This window comes from Tupaia chinensis, unplaced genomic scaffold (genome assembly GCF_000334495.1).
Source record: "Tupaia chinensis unplaced genomic scaffold, TupChi_1.0 Scaffold144255_1, whole genome shotgun sequence".
NCBI lineage: Eukaryota > Metazoa > Chordata > Mammalia > Scandentia > Tupaiidae > Tupaia > Tupaia belangeri.
This window is the reverse complement of record NW_006204113.1, coordinates 3,176,492-3,193,961: the sequence shown is the minus strand read 5'-3', so window position 1 is coordinate 3,193,961 and position 17,470 is coordinate 3,176,492. Positions and strand designations below refer to the sequence as shown.

The 17,470-nt window shown below is 57.0% G+C and overlaps 1 protein-coding gene across 1 annotated transcript in view; it reads left to right on the top strand.

Annotated features, from left to right (window-relative positions):
• The window catches only part of SH3PXD2A (SH3 and PX domains 2A), a 309,695-nt gene extending 292,475 nt beyond the window's left edge, over positions 1-17,220 (top strand). Inside the window, 7 exon segments of the mRNA XM_014583350.2 lie at positions 3,112-3,229; positions 7,940-8,059; positions 8,061-8,266; positions 9,639-9,688; positions 13,419-13,538; positions 15,250-15,547; positions 15,550-17,220. Coding sequence (XP_014438836.2) covers positions 3,112-3,229; positions 7,940-8,059; positions 8,061-8,266; positions 9,639-9,688; positions 13,419-13,538; positions 15,250-15,547; positions 15,550-17,207 — 2,570 coding nt within the window. The 3' untranslated portion in view covers positions 17,208-17,220.
• The last annotated feature ends 250 nt before the right edge of the window (positions 17,221-17,470 follow it).

Sequence of the window (17,470 nt, the reverse complement as noted above, 5' to 3'; positions counted from 1 at the left end):
CCCCAGCACCCACCCCCCCCCTCGCCAGCTGCCTGGCCAGCCCTCTTGATGGCGTGGTCTGAGTGTCACAGCTCCAGTACTTCCCAGAAGTCCTGAGGGCCCCCCCCCCAAGCTCAGAGTCTCCCTTCCCTCAACTTTGGCTCCTGGGGGCGTCTTCTCCAGGGACACTGAGCAGCCTGAGCGATGCGGCCACCCACCAAGGCCGTTTCTGTCTTGTCTGGCACCCCCAGGTGGGGCTTGCAGCCAGGTCCAGCGTAGACTGTCTCTGCATCGCGGGACACCTGTGAGTGGGGAGGCCTAAGACTTCCTGGCAGGTGGCCATGTGGAGACAGTCCACGCCTCTCTCACTGGGCAGAAAGCCAAGTCCCTAAAGAGCCAGCTGGGATGAGCTGGTCTGATGCCTAGGCCTGCCCGGGCCAGGGCCCTGCGTGCTCATCCCTCGGACCCTGCAGGGACGAGCCTCAGAACTGGCCCAGTGGTCCTATCAGGAGCGTGTCACCTCCGGGGTGCCCGTGGTCACCACAGCCTCGGGACCCCCTCAAAACAGGCCTTTTGCAGGAGCAGCTCCTCTTTACCTACCAGAACTGCTACCCTTGGCCCTGCCCGCTGCCCGAGAGGTCAGGAGGAAGCAGGCGCTTGCGTGGTCTGTGGGACTCTGTCCTCCCCACGCATCCCAGGAGGCTGAGCCCACACGAGGGGGCCTTGGCTTTGTTCTCTGCCATGCAGGGCAGGGCTCCTCTGATCTTCCCATGAGAAGGGCTGTCATTTTTTTCTACAAAAGCAACCTTGCCCGGGAAAACTTTCATGCTGGCTTCCTGCTCAAACCACAGGCTTTTAAAAATAGCCTGGCTGAGCAGAGGCAGAATGTGGAGCCCAGGCCGCCCCTCACCCTAAGCTGAGCAGAGGCAGAATGTGGAGCCCAGGCCTCGCCTCTCCCTACCCTCAGAACCCTGGACTCCTGGGGCTTGGCGCTGCCCCTCTGGCCACCTCCTGGGCCAGGGTTTACTGGGCCCCACTGGAAAGTAGAGTGGGCCCAGTAGACAGGAGAGCAGGGGGTTGGAGTGTCGAGCACTGAACTTCTCAAAGCCTGAGTCAGAATCTGGCCAGGCGGGGTTCTCAGGCAGCCTTGGCAGTAACCCTCAGCATGGCTGGGCTGGAATCGGAATGCCTCCAGAAGCAGGGCCCTCCCAGGATGCTGAGCACGGCCTGCAGGGGAGAAGGGCAGGCTGAGGAGTTTTGCAGGTGCCCATGGGCCATTACCCACCTCTTGCTTTTTGGCAGCCTCTTGAGGTCGGCCAGTGGCCCATCAGCTCCCTCCTTGCAGCCTGGCAGGGCAGCCACCTCCACCCCAAAAGGCTGCTATCTCAGCCCCACAGGGCTATAGACAGGACCCCGATAATCCAGGGGGTGAACAGCTGGCCCTCCCACTGCAAGGAGTGGGGCAGCAGCTGCCCCCTGCCCCCCAGCTGGCAGAGGCTCAGGCAGGCTGCACACCACGATCCAGCGAGGGAGGCCAGGGGGCAGTTGTCACGGCTGGGAGCTGGGAGAGGCAGCGGCAGGCTGGTGTTCTCATTCTGCGCCAACACCCTGCGATTGTGAGCCCAGAGATGCTCGGCGCCCCTGCTCAACTCTCTCCTCATTGACGCCGTCAGTAATCTCTTAGTCCTACTGTGTGCCCCCAGACATGGGTTCAGGGTGACCCTCCCAGAGGGTGTTGGCCAGATTGCCAGTTCTACCCTCTCACCACCCTCTTTTTCCCCTTAATTTACTAGAGGGTGCAGGTGCTGGCTGGAAAGATGGGGGGCAGGGAGAAAGCACCCCCGTGGAGGATGGTCACATTGAAGTTCCTTCTGCATTCTCCTTTCAGGATTTCGAGCACACACGCACACTCACCCAGTGAGTTTTTCAAACCACTAGGGCTGGGACTCGAACCGCCCTATGGGCCGTGTGGGACCCAGCCACCATAACTACCACACCACAGGCTAGCCCCAGTTCTACCCCTCTCTGCCTCTGCTCCTTGCTCTCCCAGAGGGTGGGGGGAGACTGTTCTGAGCCCTGAGTGGTCCTCCGAGGAGGGTCTCACCAGCGTGTCTGGCCAGCCAGCTGCGGGCAGAGCCAGGGAGGACCCACGTCTGGATCACCTGTCATGGGTCAGACCCCAGTGGATATGAAAGAAGCACTGCCCTGCAACTCAAGCAAGGACCTCCTGCCAGGAGATAGAATGAGGGGGGACACTAGTGCCCCAGCCTTCCCACATCTGCCTTCCCAAGCTCTTCTGGGATTTCCCAGTACCTCAGGAAAACCTTGAGCAAGACAGAGCGGGCAGCTCTCCAGAGGCACCAAGCTCAGCTCATCACCTTCCCCAAAAGGCATACGGGCACCCTGGCCTGGGAGGGCCCACGGGGCCCCCTGCCTGATTGTCTTGTACTTGGCCTTTCCTTGCCCCTTTGGCCCCAGGACCCTTCAGGGAACACGCATAACCACTCCCATAGAACTGTGACCTCCTCTAGGGGAACTGCATTATCGGGGTCCCCAGAGCCCAGACATGGGGTACCTCAGGGTTACAGGTTGGCCCCGTGCTCAGGGAAGGCTTCACCTAGGAGGTGTCACTGCAGTGGCTGAAAGTCAGACGGAGGAAGAACTGAAGGGGCAGGGCTAGGAGAGCGTGTCTGGGACGCAGAGAGTCACGACCTGTTCCAAGGAGAACTGTGGGACCTCAAGGCATTTCAGGACCGCCCAGCATTGGTCAGACTTCCAAACTAGGACCCATCCAAAGGCAGGTTTCTCCCAACCCCGCCCTCAACTCAGCAGGCTTTAGGGCCCTATGGACTCCAGGCCCTGAGAGCCTGGCTGCTGTTCTCAGACTCAGGGCTCACTCCATGCTGTGCAGGGGCTTAGGGCAACCTGGGGTCCTGGCTGGCTTTGGCACACATAGGGAGTGGCAGCACCCCCATAACCTTCCTGGTCCTTCCCAACCCTGGAGAAGGCAGAGCTGATGCAGTGCTTGACAGGCATCCTGGCAAAGCCAGGCCGGGGCTGGCGAGGGAAACAGAAAGCAGGCCTATACTCTGCCTCAAATAATCTTACTTTCTCACCCTCCCTCGCCCACAGAGGAGAAGTATGTCACTGTGCAGCCTTACACCAGCCAAAGCAAGGACGAGATTGGCTTTGAGAAGGGCGTTACCGTGGAGGTGATCCGGAAGAACTTGGAGGGCTGGTGGTACATCAGGTAAGGACCATGGGAACGAGGTCGAGATGCCTCCCCTGCCCAGGCCCTCCCAGGGCCCGGCAGCAGAGCCAAGGGCAGAGGGGCCATGGCTACCTGCGGGCGGGCAGGTAGATACCAGCTGCGACTTGGCACCCATCCCACTAAAGAGCTGAGCTGCAGAGTCCTCGTGTGGCAGGCTCTCCTGGGACACACCAGGCACAGCCTGACCGCAGCCAGTAGGGCACAGGGGCCTGGGCTCAGCTTGTAGCCTGTGGTGCAATCCCTCCCACACATGTGCCAAGAGAGTTCAGCACATCTGAGTTTGGTTTTCTGCGTCCGGCCTTGGCTGCCTGGCCTCCGCAGCTAGGGCCGTCAGGGGTGCTGGCATCCACAGCCTCACTAAGGCCCCAGCAGGCAGCCTCTGCGGCCCACAGCTGAGCCCTCGGGGCCTCCGGCATCCATCCACGTTGCTGGCGGATGCAGGGCTGGTTTGCAGGACTGGGACAAAAGGGAGGCCTGAGCCCAGGCCCTGCTCAGCCATCCTCATGGTGCCTAGTCACATGTCCCAGCTGAGAACCCCATTTGGGAGTGTGGCGAGGGGAGTGGGGGCTTTCCTGATCACCTGCAAGCAAACTAAGCCCTATGGCTTCATTCATTGTCACTTGACTGAGACCTGCCCTTCGAGTCCCTAGGCTCAGGACGTGTTTGTGGTCCCTTTGGAAACAGCTCAGCTGTGGTGACTTTGCCCAGCCTCTCTTCCTTGCCTGTAACCCTGAGGTACCCCATGTCTGGGCTGTGGGGACCCCAGACCCACTGTGGGCTGGATGTATGTTCTGAGCGGTCTCCACAGAGGGACTGGATGGTTCTGTGGCAACCCGGAGACCAGGCAGCATGAACACTGGGGGACAGTTGTTCAGAACCCAGAGGTGGGGAAGGCTGGTCTGTGCTGAGGGGCGAGATGAAGGTCACGGGCCACAGGGAGATTAAACCCAAGTGTGACCCGATGGGACATGACTCCCCTCATCCCCACTGCCCCGTGCATGTCAGTCAGCGCGGCTGGACCTGGGTAGGTGGGCTGGGCATGCTGGGCATGCTGCCCAGTGCCACTGCCCCTAGACTGTCTGAGCAATGTACACTAAAGCCAGCCTCCAAATCCGACAGCCCCGGGTCCGACACGGAAGGCCAGCGAGCGTTCTTACAGGCTGCAGCCCATCTCTCTTCTGCAAGTTGCTGTATTTCGTTCTACTGTATTGGGCTGTCGGAAAAGTCATGACGTATTTTTTTCTGCGTAAAAATGCGTCATGACTTTTCCGACAACCCAATATTTAATTCTGTTCCATTTATTTTATTTTTCCATTTTCTAAAACAATCAAGTCACTCTGAGCTGCTTCTAGTCAGCTCTTTTTTTTTTTTTTTTTAATTAAGATTAGGGCACATGCACACGCCAGAAAGACAGAGAGAGACAGAAAGCGAGAAATCACCCCCCAGAGGGGATAGCCACGCCACATCCCTTCTCCTCCATTCTCCTCTCGGGATCTTGGGCACGCACGTACACGCGCCTGGCGTGAGTTTAAGCCACTGGGTCTGGGACTCAAACCACGGTCGACTACCTGGGAGTCCAGCAACATAGCCATTACGCTAACTGCTGGTCTCCTAGTCAGCTCTTATCCCCATGGCCGAGTCCTTTAGTCAGCAAGAGCTTGGACTGAGAAAACCCTACTGAAAAGTTCCACCTTAAGAGGATGCCAGACACCTCCTTAAATATACTGTTTCCCAACATTCCGGGCTCTGTGTTGATCCTCATTTCCTGTCTTTCTTCTCCTCCTCCTCTCCCCATCCCTCCTTTCCAATTTGCTTCTCTCTGGAGTCTTTCCATGCTCCAGAGCTGGAAAGCAGATGTGAGCAGAGTTGGAAGCAGATGCACACAGCCACTCCTGATTCCCTGCTTTTCTAGTCTGGGAATCTAATTTTGTCTGTGTAACACCGAAGGAACACAGAGGGCTTTGAAATGGGAGCACTCGGGGTTGTACGTGGGCCTGGCCATTCCCCCTGGAGACCCCTCTCCCCATGTCTACTGTGTGCACAGACAGGCCTGGCAAGGGCAGGCGGGTTCAGCTTCATCTTCTTTCTGAGCTGCAAGGGCACCAGGCTCTGGCTGGACACTACCCACAGGTGGCTATGTGACCCTCTGCTACTTGTTTTGCTGAACCTTGGCTGTTGGCTCATATAAAGATTGGGTATTTGGACTGGCTCTGTGGCTTGGTGGTAAAGACAGACAGATTCCCCCATGGCTAACCACACAGCTCAAGTCCCGGACCGGGGGGGCTTGAAAAACACCTGACATGTGTATGCATGCAGTGTGACCATCCTCATGGGGAGGGTGCTTTCTCCTCTCTCTCTCTCTCTCTTTTGCATACAAGCCCTCTGTTCAAAACAAAATAAATAAATAAATAAATAAATAAATAAAGTTTAAAAAAAAAAAAAAACAGTATTTTAATCCCCCTTCTTCCCTGACTCTGTGCTTCTGTTTGCACCCATTGCATCAGGGAGCCAGGAACAGCCCCCTGACTTGTGCCCATCTCTTCACTGACGTCTGCCTTCTAAGCCCAGGCAGGTCAGCTTAGCCCAGCCTACCTGACTGCTCCTATGCCGCAACCCCTGTAAGAAGCCAGCCTCCCGTGTGAGTTTCCCAGCATAGCTCAGGCACGTTGATAGGCACTTCAGCTTCCACATTGCTTTTCTCCCACCTAATGAGCACCCAAGAACAAGTTCAGATCGAGGAGTGGGGAGGAGACTGTCAGACATCTGGCATGGAGGAGCCATTCTAAAGAACCAGATATGTCCCAGGAGGCAGATGGGGACAACCAGATCTTAGGGCACTGGCTGGCGACTGTTGGACCAGGAAGTGAACTCCCAGTGGGTATGGGTGGAAGCTCATCACCATGGGGAAGAAGGGAAAAGGTGGGGTTTTTTGTTTGTTTGTTTTTTGTTTTTTAAGAAATCATTGAATCTGGGCCAGCCAGGTCATGTGGTGGTTAAGGTAGTTGGATCCCACATGGCCAACAGTTCAAGTCCCAGACCTGGTGATTTGGAAAATACCCTGGGCACATCTGTGTGCATGCCCAAAACCCTGAGAGGAGAATGAAATAGAATGGACTGTGGCGTGACCATTCTCACTTTCTCGCTCTCTCTCTCTCTCTCTCTAAGCACATGCATCCTATAGCAAACTAATTTTAAAAAGAGTTAAGTCATTGGATCTGGCAGGCCCACGGCCTACTGGTTAAGAAAGCTGGATCCCACATGGCCAAGCGCAGTTCGCGTCCTGGCCCCAGTGACTTGAAAAACACCCAGGAGGCAAGTGCATTCGTGCTCCAAATCCCAACAGGGTAGAGCAATGAGACAGGATTGTGGCATGACCAGGTCTCATTGGGGGGTGCTTTCTCCCTCTCCCTCTTTCCTTGCTTCTCTGCCTCTCTCTGGTGAGTACATGCCTCCTATCCAAAGGAAAAAAAGGTCATTGAATCCCCACACATTAACTCAGCCTTGTCATTTGCTTCTTGCTTTTGTTTATGAGCTTTGGTTTTGTTTCGTTTCGTTTTGTGTTGTTTCTGTTTTACCATAGCAGTGGTTTCAAGGTTGTTCAGTCATGTGCCTTCAGCCTTTTCAGTTATAGTTTCTGCTTTTGGAGCCCCACTTCGAAGACTTTCCTCAACCCAACCCCTCAACCTCTGCCTTTTTTTTCTTTTTTTTTGCTATGTGATGTGAAGCCAGAGTCTTACTTGTTTGTCCTAACTGGGTAATCAGTTGTCCTCAAATCACTGGACATATATTCTGCCCTTGCCCTGCTCATCTGAAGTGTCACGTTTTAGGCCATCCGTAGATGTGGTGAGTGAGCATGGTCTGCTCCTTCTCCCTGCAGCGGTGCCACCACCATCCCCCCCCTTCTTTTCCTTAGGAATGGATTTGCCAGAAAGAGACAGAGGGAAAGTGAAAAATCTCCCCCACCCTCAGGGGGATGGCTATGCCTCAATCCCTTCTCCTTCATTCTCCCCTTGGGATTTTGGGCACACACACATGCGGCCAGTGTGATTTTCATGCCACGAGGTCCAGGATTCAAACCACGGTCAGCCATGTGGGAGTCCAGTGCCTTAACCACCACGCCACCTGCTGACCCCTGTCCCCATTCTGTATAAGCATCGTCTTGTTGGGTCTCCCTGCGTTTGTCCTTCTGGATACATTTTCAGCAGCTACTCTGTGCCTGCATCTTGTATGAGAAAAACATTGAGCTCTGCAGAAGAGACGTACCCAGGGTACCAGAGGCTAGATCTCAGGTTTGCCGACTCACCTGGGACATCTCCCTCTCCTAACACTTCCCTTTCCTGGAGGGCATTTAACTCTGCACCACATTCTCACCTTCCCGCTCGTAGCTCCAGAGCTACCCTCCACCGATGGTGGGAGCTGCCATCCTGAGGTTCTACATTTCTAACTCAAAATCTGAGCAATCTCCAAAGCCACATGTCTGCCTGACTTGGCAAAGAATGAGAGACCCTACCAGGAGGGACTAGGCAAAGAAAAAGGAGCTTGAGGGAAAGCAGTGGTGGGCTTGCCACGACTCTGGGGGAACGTGAAGAGCAGGTTCAGCTGAGTGAGCCGGACGGGGACGGGGACAGGAAGTGAGCCGTGGGCCCTGCGCCTGTGCCGTGCTGATGCGTGTCCCACTCCTCCCCACAGATACCTGGGCAAAGAAGGCTGGGCGCCAGCATCCTACCTGAAGAAGGCCAAGGATGACCTGCCAGCCCGGAAGAAAAATCTGGCGGGCCCCGTGGAGATCATCGGGAACATCATGGAGATCAAACAAGAAGGCGTCTGGGGACAAGGAGGCTCCTCCAGCCGAGGGCGAGGGCCCCGAGGCCCCCATCACCAAGAAGGAGATCAGCCTGCCCATCCTTTGCAACGCCTCCAATGGCAGCGCCCTGGCTGTGCCCGAGAGGACCGTCTCCAAGCTGGCCCAGGGCTCTCCCGCTGTGGCCAGGATTGCCCCTCAGAGGGCCCAAATCAGTAAGAGCCTTGCTGACCTCTGGGGGTGCAGGGAAAGCACAAGGGGAGTGCAGGACCCCCACATCATGTTCTTCGTAAGCTGCAGACTGACCCTTGACCCTCACTCTGTCAGCTGTTACTAATCACAAGAGCGGAGCAGGCCCAGGAGGATAAGGACTCCACTTCCCAGGGGGCACCACTGAAGATAAATGATTGTACATGCACAACAGGCCGCGAGTCTAAAACCCTCTGGTGGAGAGCTAGGGATGGCGACTTTGCAGCTAAATGCATTCCAAGAGCAAGAAGCATTTTTTTCTTTTTCATTTGTTTATAGGGCACACGCCAGAGAGAGAGAATGAGAAAGCACCTCCCCCTACCCTGGGAGTATGACCATGCCACAGTCCTTGAGATTTGAGCACACGTGCTCATGAGCACATGTTTTTTTAAGCTGCCGGGGCCAGGACTTGAAGCAGAAGCGGGCCATATGGGATCCAGCCACCTTAACCACCATACCACCTGGCTGGCCCCAGTGCTTTCTTTTCTCTATGTCAAGATACATGATGTGCAGCTGATTAAGGGGGAAACAATTCCCGGGGCTGTTCAGTGAGGTCCTCGTCTGCAGAGCTGCTTTTGGGGGCACCTACCTAGAGAACATCTTTGCAGGCCTTGGCCGCTCCTTCCCTATCATCTCTACCCATTCCTGGAACCATGAAAGACTTGAAAGTGGAGGCCTTACCATTCTCCACGAGCATTTGCAACGGGTACTCTTCGAGAAGTAGCTTCATTCTTACGGGGGAAACCAGGCTATCTGGCACCCTCCAGCCCAGGCCCAACAGTGCCTCTGCTTAAACTGTTCCATATTATGGGAGTCCCGCTTCTGTTTGTATCCAGCTAGTCTGAAATCTGGAGGAAAGCTGTCTTTTCGCTTAGCTCTGAATTTCGTTAACTTAGCTCTCATGCCTGAACCCTTGTAGGCAGCCTGTTGAGCAATACTTATGGGTCGCCTCTCTTGCCTGACATGATGCTGGCTTCCAAGGCTTTAGTAGCAAGGAACAAATAGACACGGTCCCTACTCCTGACTTTCAAAGACTGGTAAATCTGTACATCCTTTGCCCTGAAAAATGCCCGTATGTCTATACGTTTCGAAACATGCATGTAATTTTCAGAGGGTTCCTGGATCCTCCCAAAGCACAGTCAGCAAAGCTTAAAGGCTCGTTTCCCCCTGGAAGAAACCCAGTTCTAGTGTCTTCAGTGGCTTAGAGCGTGGCCCTTCACAAATGGGGACTGAAAGGGTGAGCTTCCAAGGAGCAGGTGTTGGCCACACCCGCGGAAGGCAAGTATAGGGACGGTGGCCCGTCGTCTGGGATTTCTGAAGCCATGTGTTTTCTTCTAGGCTCCCCAAACCTAAGGACAAGACCCCCACCACGCAGAGAGTCCAGCCTGGTATGTGGACTGACTTTATTCCATTTTCACTCCTTTTCTGGGGGTACACTGTAGCCCTGGTTAGTTGGCTGTCTCGCACAGTCTGTTAGCCCAGCGGTATTCAGGACCCCGGTGGGGCATCCAGCTGTGTGGGGCTGGAGGCAGGGAGGGAAGGGAAGGGAAGCCTGCATATCCCTCCTGGGGGTCTGGCTGGACAGTTTATAATCGGAAACACACAGCACTCCAAAGCTAAATAAATCCATCCCAGCCTCTGCACTGGCAGACATAAACATTTAGACTGGCCGGCAAGAGTGTCCAGCCAGGGCACTGCCAAGGGCTGGAAGTGGGGCGGCTGTCCGTGTTAGCCTGGAAGCTTTCCGCTTGCCTGGCGCAGGAGTGTCTGATGGATGTGGTGGCAGCCGGCGCCTGGGCGGGGAGAGGCCACACCAACGAGCTGCCTCCAGGGAAGAGGGTGAACTGAGGGCCGCCTCACGCCAGAGGTCGAAGGGGATGAATGCTACTGGGGTCCCCAGCTCCTGTGGGGGCTGCCTGGTGTCCAGACGCTCGGACAGGCAGGTGGTGATCGGGAGCCAGGGTCTGGACTAGCAGCAATGCTAGGGGCAAGCCAAGAGCCCCAGAACAAAGAGCTGTCACGGGGGCAGTGGATGCAGGGAAAGGTTAGGGACGGCCTCGTGTGAATTCGTGTCCTCCTTCTGACTCTGAGGAGCGGAGGGATGCTAGTCATTCACTTACCTCCCACAAGCCTCAGTTTCCCGGTCTGTGGGCACGGTTCATCACCGAGGGCTGTAGTGAGGACGAAATGAGAGGTTGTATGGAGCGCCGGCAGCCGGGTTTCACCTCCGGTGTTGGCCCTCACTGTTGGTAGCGACCTGGTGCGCTGTGGCGGGGCAGAGTCTGAGGGCGTCTGGGCCTAGCAAGAGTTCCTGTGGGCCGTGACCTCCGCCCTGGAGAGGGTCCTGCCAGTCCGTGGAAGAGTTAGGCCCTCCATAAATATGGGGTTTAAAGGTCCGATCCCTGAGATAAGACCTTCCTTGCTCTGGCAGTCGGTTCCAGCGGAGTCTCTGATCCCTTTTCCCCCCAAATTCGCCTTTCTGCAGCTCTCTTAGCCCCAGTTAATTATTTTCAGGCAGACTTGATTTTGGCAAGAGCAGAGTAATTCCTTCCACACTTAGAAATGTGGGGCTCGCTGAGGCAGGGTGCCTGTTTCCAGTTAGGCTCAGCTGAATCCCACCTGGCCGGGGCTCGGGCCGGGCTGGGGCCTGGGCCACGTCGCCCACTTGGAGATACAGGGCAGGGAAGTTTGACGGATTCATCCCCAGCCCCTCAGAACCAGCTTCTCACTCCTCTCTCACTGTGACCCAGGGCAGCTTGGTTTTGACCAGCCTTGGGACGTGCTGCACCTTCAAGGATGAAGGACATTCCCCAGGAGAGGAGAATGTTTCCAGAGAAGTGCGAGCTTCGGCTTTATTATTTTTTTCAATAATTATTTTACTTTATTTATTTATTTATTTATTTTGATTTGACCATAGGGACAGAGAGAGAGAGAGAAAGAAATTGAGAAACCAAGCTGCCAGGTCCAGGACTTGAACTACAGTTGGCCATGTGGGAATCCAGTGCCCTTAACCACCACGCCACCTGCTGGCCACTCAGCTTTTATTTATAGGGCTCTTCACTGTGCTTCAGCTGGGCTGGAAGTTGTGTATATTAATGACTGTTATTAATTAGTTCCACTTTACAGATGAGGAAACTAAAGCTCAGCGAGGTCGAGGCCTTGTCCAGGGGCACGCAGCGGGCAAATTGCTGGGGCTGGAATCGAGCGCCAAGGCCGAGGTCTTTCAAGGTCTTCCTGGTCCTCCATAGCTGCCTCCCCACCCCATATCCCTCCCACCATTCCCCCCCGCAATAGTTTTGTTTTCACAAACCCTTTGTAAGAGGGAGGGCAGAGTAAGGAGGCACCAGTCCTAGCCAGGAAAGAGACTGGATGAAGCTAGAACCCATGCGCCCCACACTGAGGGTTGCCCTTCGGTTTCCGGTTAGATGCCCATTGCCTTGAAGCATGGCCGGCACCTGTGGATGTTCAGGGACTAGCTGTAACTAAATGAGTGAGGCTCAGGGATCGCGGCTGAGGCCAAATTCTAAATGTCCTTGGACATCATGCTTAGATGTTGCTGTGCCGGCGTCCCCAAAGCATTTGGGACCTCCAGTGCGGTCTGCTGTGTCCCAGAAACAAAGGGTCCTGATTTTTATTCAGTGCTCGCCTGACCACTGTCATTGTCATGACCACCCAGAGACTTTTCTCACCCAGCCTCACCGCCCCTCAGTCCGTCCCACCCGTAGGAATGGCTGTGCCCACTGCCTCGCCTCTGCTACCAGGTCCCGCCCGCGGCCCTTACACTTAGACTCAGGGCAGCAGCTCTCCTCTCCCACCCGGCAGGGCCCACGGCTTTGTTCAAGTGGTTTCTCTGCCCTTGTTTTGTTTTCATTTGCTGGAGGGCACGTGTGCTCCCCAGAAACAGACAGAGGGGAAAAGTGACAAAGCACACCCTATGGGGGATGGTCACACTGCAGTCTCTCCTCCCTTTTCCTTTCAGGATTTGGGGCACACACACACACACACACACACACGTGCCCCGGTTCAGGACTCGAACCAAGCAGTCAGCCATGTGGGATCCTGCCACCTTAACTACTGCACCATGGGCTGGCCCAAGTTTCTCTGTTTATAATTTTCATTTGGGACCCTACTATTGAGGCATCTGAAAACCAGACCCCCAGAGATGTAAGAGTAGAAATGACTGAGTTAATAACTGAGCGATTTGGGCCAGACAGTGGCAGAGCAGTAAAGCATAATGCTCTGTGAGGCTAGCCCGCTTGGGAAGGTTCTGGGTTCACTTCGAGAGACTTCCCTGGGTACGCCGGGCATGTATATGCTCATAATAAGGACTGGCTGAGGCTGGGGGTGGGTCACAGTGTGGAGACCCTCTTGGGGGTGCTCGCTCTGGCTCTCTTCCTCTCCTTTCTTTATGGAAGAAAGAAAGAAATTGGGCTAGCTCCATGGCATAGTGCTTAAAGTACACAGATCCCACATGGCTTACCGTACAGTTCAAATCCCAGCCCTGGCAGCTTGAAGAGTGCACTGGGTGCATGCACATGTGTACGCAAAATCCTGATAAGGTAGAGAAATGGAGGAGGAGGGACTACAGTGTGACCAAACCCCACTGAGGGTTGGTTTCTCCCTCTCTCTGCCTCTCACTCTTTGCCAAGTACACATGCCCTCTGGTCAAAATAAAAAAGAGCATCTTGGCAGCTCAGATGAGACTCACGTGGATATTTTTTGCTATAGGGCAGATGTGCTCACAGGGCAGAGGTGAGGTGAGAAATCACTCCCCAGGGGAAATGACCTTGCTCTAATCCCTTCTCCTCCATTCTCTTGGGATTTGGGGCACACATGGACATGTTCCTGGTGTGATTTTCAAGCTGCCAGGTGTGGGGCTCGAACTGCCGTCGGCCGTGTGTGAGTCCAGCACCTTAACCACCTGCTGGCCCCGAGACTCAAGTGAATTCCAAGTGCTAAGGGAACACCTCTTCAGGAGAGCAGTCTCTTGGGGATATACCCTGAGGCAGATGACAGGATATACAGGCTACCTGCTGTCCTGGAGCGAGGACACCTTCCCGGACCTCATTCCCGTCCTGGGTAGGTGGGTTTTGCTCATCCTGTCCCTGTCTGCCTTAGGGGTTCCAGCTGCCTAAGCCGCCAGAGCCCCCTTCCGTTGAGGTGGAGTACTACACCATCGCCGAATTCCAGTCGTGCATTTCCGATGGGATCAGCTTTAGGGGCGGACAGAAAGCAGAGGTAAGCCTGAGGCCACGCAGCTAAAGTCAGCTGACGTGGTCAAAGACCCACTGCGTTTCCCACTTTAAGTCTTGCTAGTGAGTCCTGAGGGGCAGGCAGGAACGAGCCCCACAAAGAGGAGCATCTGCCTGCAGCTGGTCAGTGCCGTGGCCAGGACTGGAACCCGGGACCTGGGCCTCCACCCCACGCCCAGAGCTCACTTCACAGCAGCATTTCCCAGAGCCTGTTTAGGGGCTCAATGGGGATACCCCAAAACAAAGGGCTCCTGTAGGTGAATGAGCTAGGGAGACAGCGGGTTAAACAAAACCCAGCTGCTGTAATTGCGGGCTTCCCAGCTGAGGAAAGGGGGAGGGTCACTGAGGCCCTGCATCAGACTCGTAGAGTAAGCCTCCGGGCCAGGGTCCCCCAGACCCACCCTAGGAAGTAGGAAGCGCTGCTATTGGGAGAATAGGGTCCAGGCAGAGGGGATGCGAGTTTAAGTCCTGGCCGTGTCCTCACCGTGGGCCCTCCGGCCTTCGAGGCAGTCACTTCTTCCCTCTGCCGTATTTCTCTCTGCAATCCCCGGCCAGTCTCTTGGTATTTAGCAACTCAATTTTGTGGCCGGTGTGAGCTTGGTACTCCAGGGCACAGAGATCTGTGGCGAGGCCACTTATCCAGAGTGGCTTCTGTCCGATGGAGTTAAATCCAGTTGTATGGAACAGTGTCGGAACTGTTGGTGGTCTCCACCTGCTGGGGAGGTGACATTTCAAGTGACTGGAATCGCATGTCTAGAATTCGAAGGGCAGTTTCAGGAGAAGCTGTTCGCTCCATGGTGTTCAGGGTGTCAGGCCTGCGGGCCTCATGTTCGACCAGGCGGCCATACCGAGGAGCCCCAAGCTTGAACTCCAGGCACTGGGCAGGGCAGGGCAGGGTGGAGTACGGGAGCGAAGGGAGGAGCATGCCCGTCCTTCCCAGGGCTGCGGAGGCTTGGTCTCCACGGAGCTCACCTTCGCGTGCTCCACCCTCCTTCCCTCCCCAGCCCCCTGCACCCTCCCACCCCGCGACATCTTCCTCCAGGAGTGTCCCCAGTTCCCATCTGTCCCCGGTCCAGGTGACCCTAGTCCAGCCCGTAGCTGCACTCCTGCCATTAGCTGGCCTCAGGGGGACAGACGAGTGTCTGAACTCGCTTGTACCGTCAGAGGTGACAGATGCAGGAAGCCACTCCACCCAAAGGGCTCTCTTCTGCACTGGGCTTCCCATGGACCCACTGGCAGCGGGCACCAGGGAAATGCCCTGCGGGGAGCATCCGGCCTCGGGCCTGTGTCCCCAGCTCAGTTCACCAGCACCTTCCATTCTCTGCACCTCGCTATGCTTGGAGTGGCGGGGGAGGGCGCCGTGTAGTACAGGTGGCCTCGGGAGCAGGGTTTAGTAGGGACGGGCGGCCGTGCAGCTTCTGTGTGCAGTAGCGTGGGGAGTGGAGGTCTAGAGAGGAGGCCGGTTAGGCCAGGACGATGATCAGACTAGGTGGACCTGGGAGAGGGACCGGAGAGTAGGAGACCCCCTCCTCACCCCCGCTATGCGGTGATACAGACCTGGGCTGGACACCGGGTTCATTTGCTCGTCGGTGAGATGGGGATCGCGTGTCCTGGAGCCAAAGCGGGAAGCTCCTAGTCCAGGACGTCACGGGGTCCCAGAGACTCTCGCCCTCACAGGCCTCGCCTTCTCCCTTCAGGTCATCGACAAGAACTCGGGCGGCTGGTGGTACGTGCAGATCGGCGAGAAGGAGGGCTGGGCTCCCGCCTCGTACATCGACAAGCGCAAGAAGCCCAACCTAAGCCGCCGCACCAGCACCCTGACGCGGCCCAAGGTGCCCCCTCCGGCACCCCCCAGCAAGCCCAAGGAGGCCGAGGAGGGGCCTGTGGCTGCCAGCGAGAGCCAGGACTCCCCACCGAAGCTCAAGTACGAGGAGCCTGAGTACGACATCCCTGCCTTTGGCTTCGACTCGGAGCCGGAGCCGGGTGAGGAGCCCGTGGAGGGGGCAGGCGGCCCCCGCAGCCCCACAGGCCCTCGCCTGCCTCTTCCCTGCAGCGGGCCCACTTCAAAGTGGGCGCATCTTCAGAGGACGTGGCACTGGAAGAGGAGACCATCTATGAGAACGAGGGCTTCAGGCCATTTGCAGAGGACAACCTGTCGGCTAGAGGCTCCTCTGGGGACAGTGACTCCCCGGGGGGCTCCTCGTTGTCCCTTGCCAGGAAAAACTCCCCCAAGTCAGGCTCTCCCAAGTCATCGTCACTCCTAAAGCTCAAGGTGGAGAAGAACGCCCAGGCAGAGCTGGGGAAGAACCACTCCTCGGCCTCCTTCTCCTCGTCCATCACCATCAACACCACCTGCTCCTCCTCCTCCTCCTCCTCCTCCTCCTTGTCCAAGAACACTGGTGACCTGAAGCCCCGCTCTGCCTCGGACGCAGGCATCCGCGGCACCCCCAAGGTTGGGGCAAAGAAGGACGTCGACGTGAAGTCTGGGCTGACCTCCTGTGCCCGGGCCAAGCCGTCAGTCCGGCCCAAGCCATTCCTGAGCCGAGCAGAGTCGCAGAGTCAAGAGAGGATGGACATCAGCACTTTACGGCGCCAGCTGCGGCCCACGGGCCAGCTCCGGGGCGGTCTCAAGGGCTCGAAGAGCGAGGATTCAGAGGTGCCCCCACAGACAGCCTCCGAGGGGCCCAGTGAGGGGTCCAGGAGAGGCTCAGCCGACCTCGTCACCCTCCCAGCCACCACCCCCCCGTGCCCCACCAAGAAGGAGTGGGAGGGGCAGGCCACCACCCACACGACGTGCAGCGCCTACCAGAAGGTCCAGGACTCGGAGATCAGCTTCCCCGCGGGCGTGGAGGTGCAGGTGCTCGAGAAACTGGAAAGCGGCTGGTGGTACGTGCGGTTTGGGGAGCTCGAGGGCTGGGCCCCTTCCCACTATTTGGTGCTCGAAGAGAGTGAGCAGCCTGACCCTTCTGGCAAGGAGCTGGATGCCGTGCCGGCCAAGAGCAGGCAGAACGAGGGCAAGTCGGACAGCCTGGAGAAGATCGAGAAGCGGGTCCAAGCCCTGAACACGGTCAACCAGAGCAAGAGGGCCACGCCCCCCATCCCCTCCAAGCCCCCCGGGGGATTCAGCAAGACCTCGGGTGCTGGGGCTGTGAAGATGAGGAACGGCGTGCGGCAGGTGGCTGTCAGGCCGCAGTCGGTGTTCGTGTCCCCACCACCCAAGGACAACAACCTGTCCTGCGCCCTGCGGAGGAACGAATCACTCACGGCCACTGACGGCCTCCGCAGCGTCCGCCGGAACTCCTCCTTCAGCACTGCCCGCTCTGCGGCCTCCGAGGCCAAGGGCCGCCTGGCTGAGCGAGCCGCCAGCCAGGGCTCGGACTCCCCCCTGCTGCCCACTCAGCGCAATGGCATCCCTGTGTCCCCTGTGCGCCCCAAGCCCATCGAGAAGTCCCAGTTCATCCACAACAACCTCAAAGACATGTACGTGTCCATCGCGGACTACGAGGGGGATGAGGAGACGGCAGGCTTCCAGGAAGGGGTGTCCATGGAGGTTCTGGAGAGGAACCCCAATGGCTGGTGGTACTGCCAGATCCTGGATGGGGTGAAGCCCTTCAAAGGCTGGGTGCCCTCCAACTACCTTGAGAAGAAGAACTGACAGGGGCCGGGGTCTGTCCAGCCTCAGTGTGCCACTGGAGCCGCCCACTGAGGAGCGGAGAGATGGAGACAAGGGAACGGGCACAATGGGGGTGGGCAGCCTTAACAGTGGAACGCGGGACCTCCAAGAAGGCCCCTCAGCTCTCTCCCAGCTGGAAGGTAGGGAGTCGGGGGGCCCACACGGAGAAGTGAAGGGAGTGGGCAGATCCGTCCCAGGCCTGGGACTGAGACCAGAAAACAGACCCACGGGTGCGCCTTGGGGAC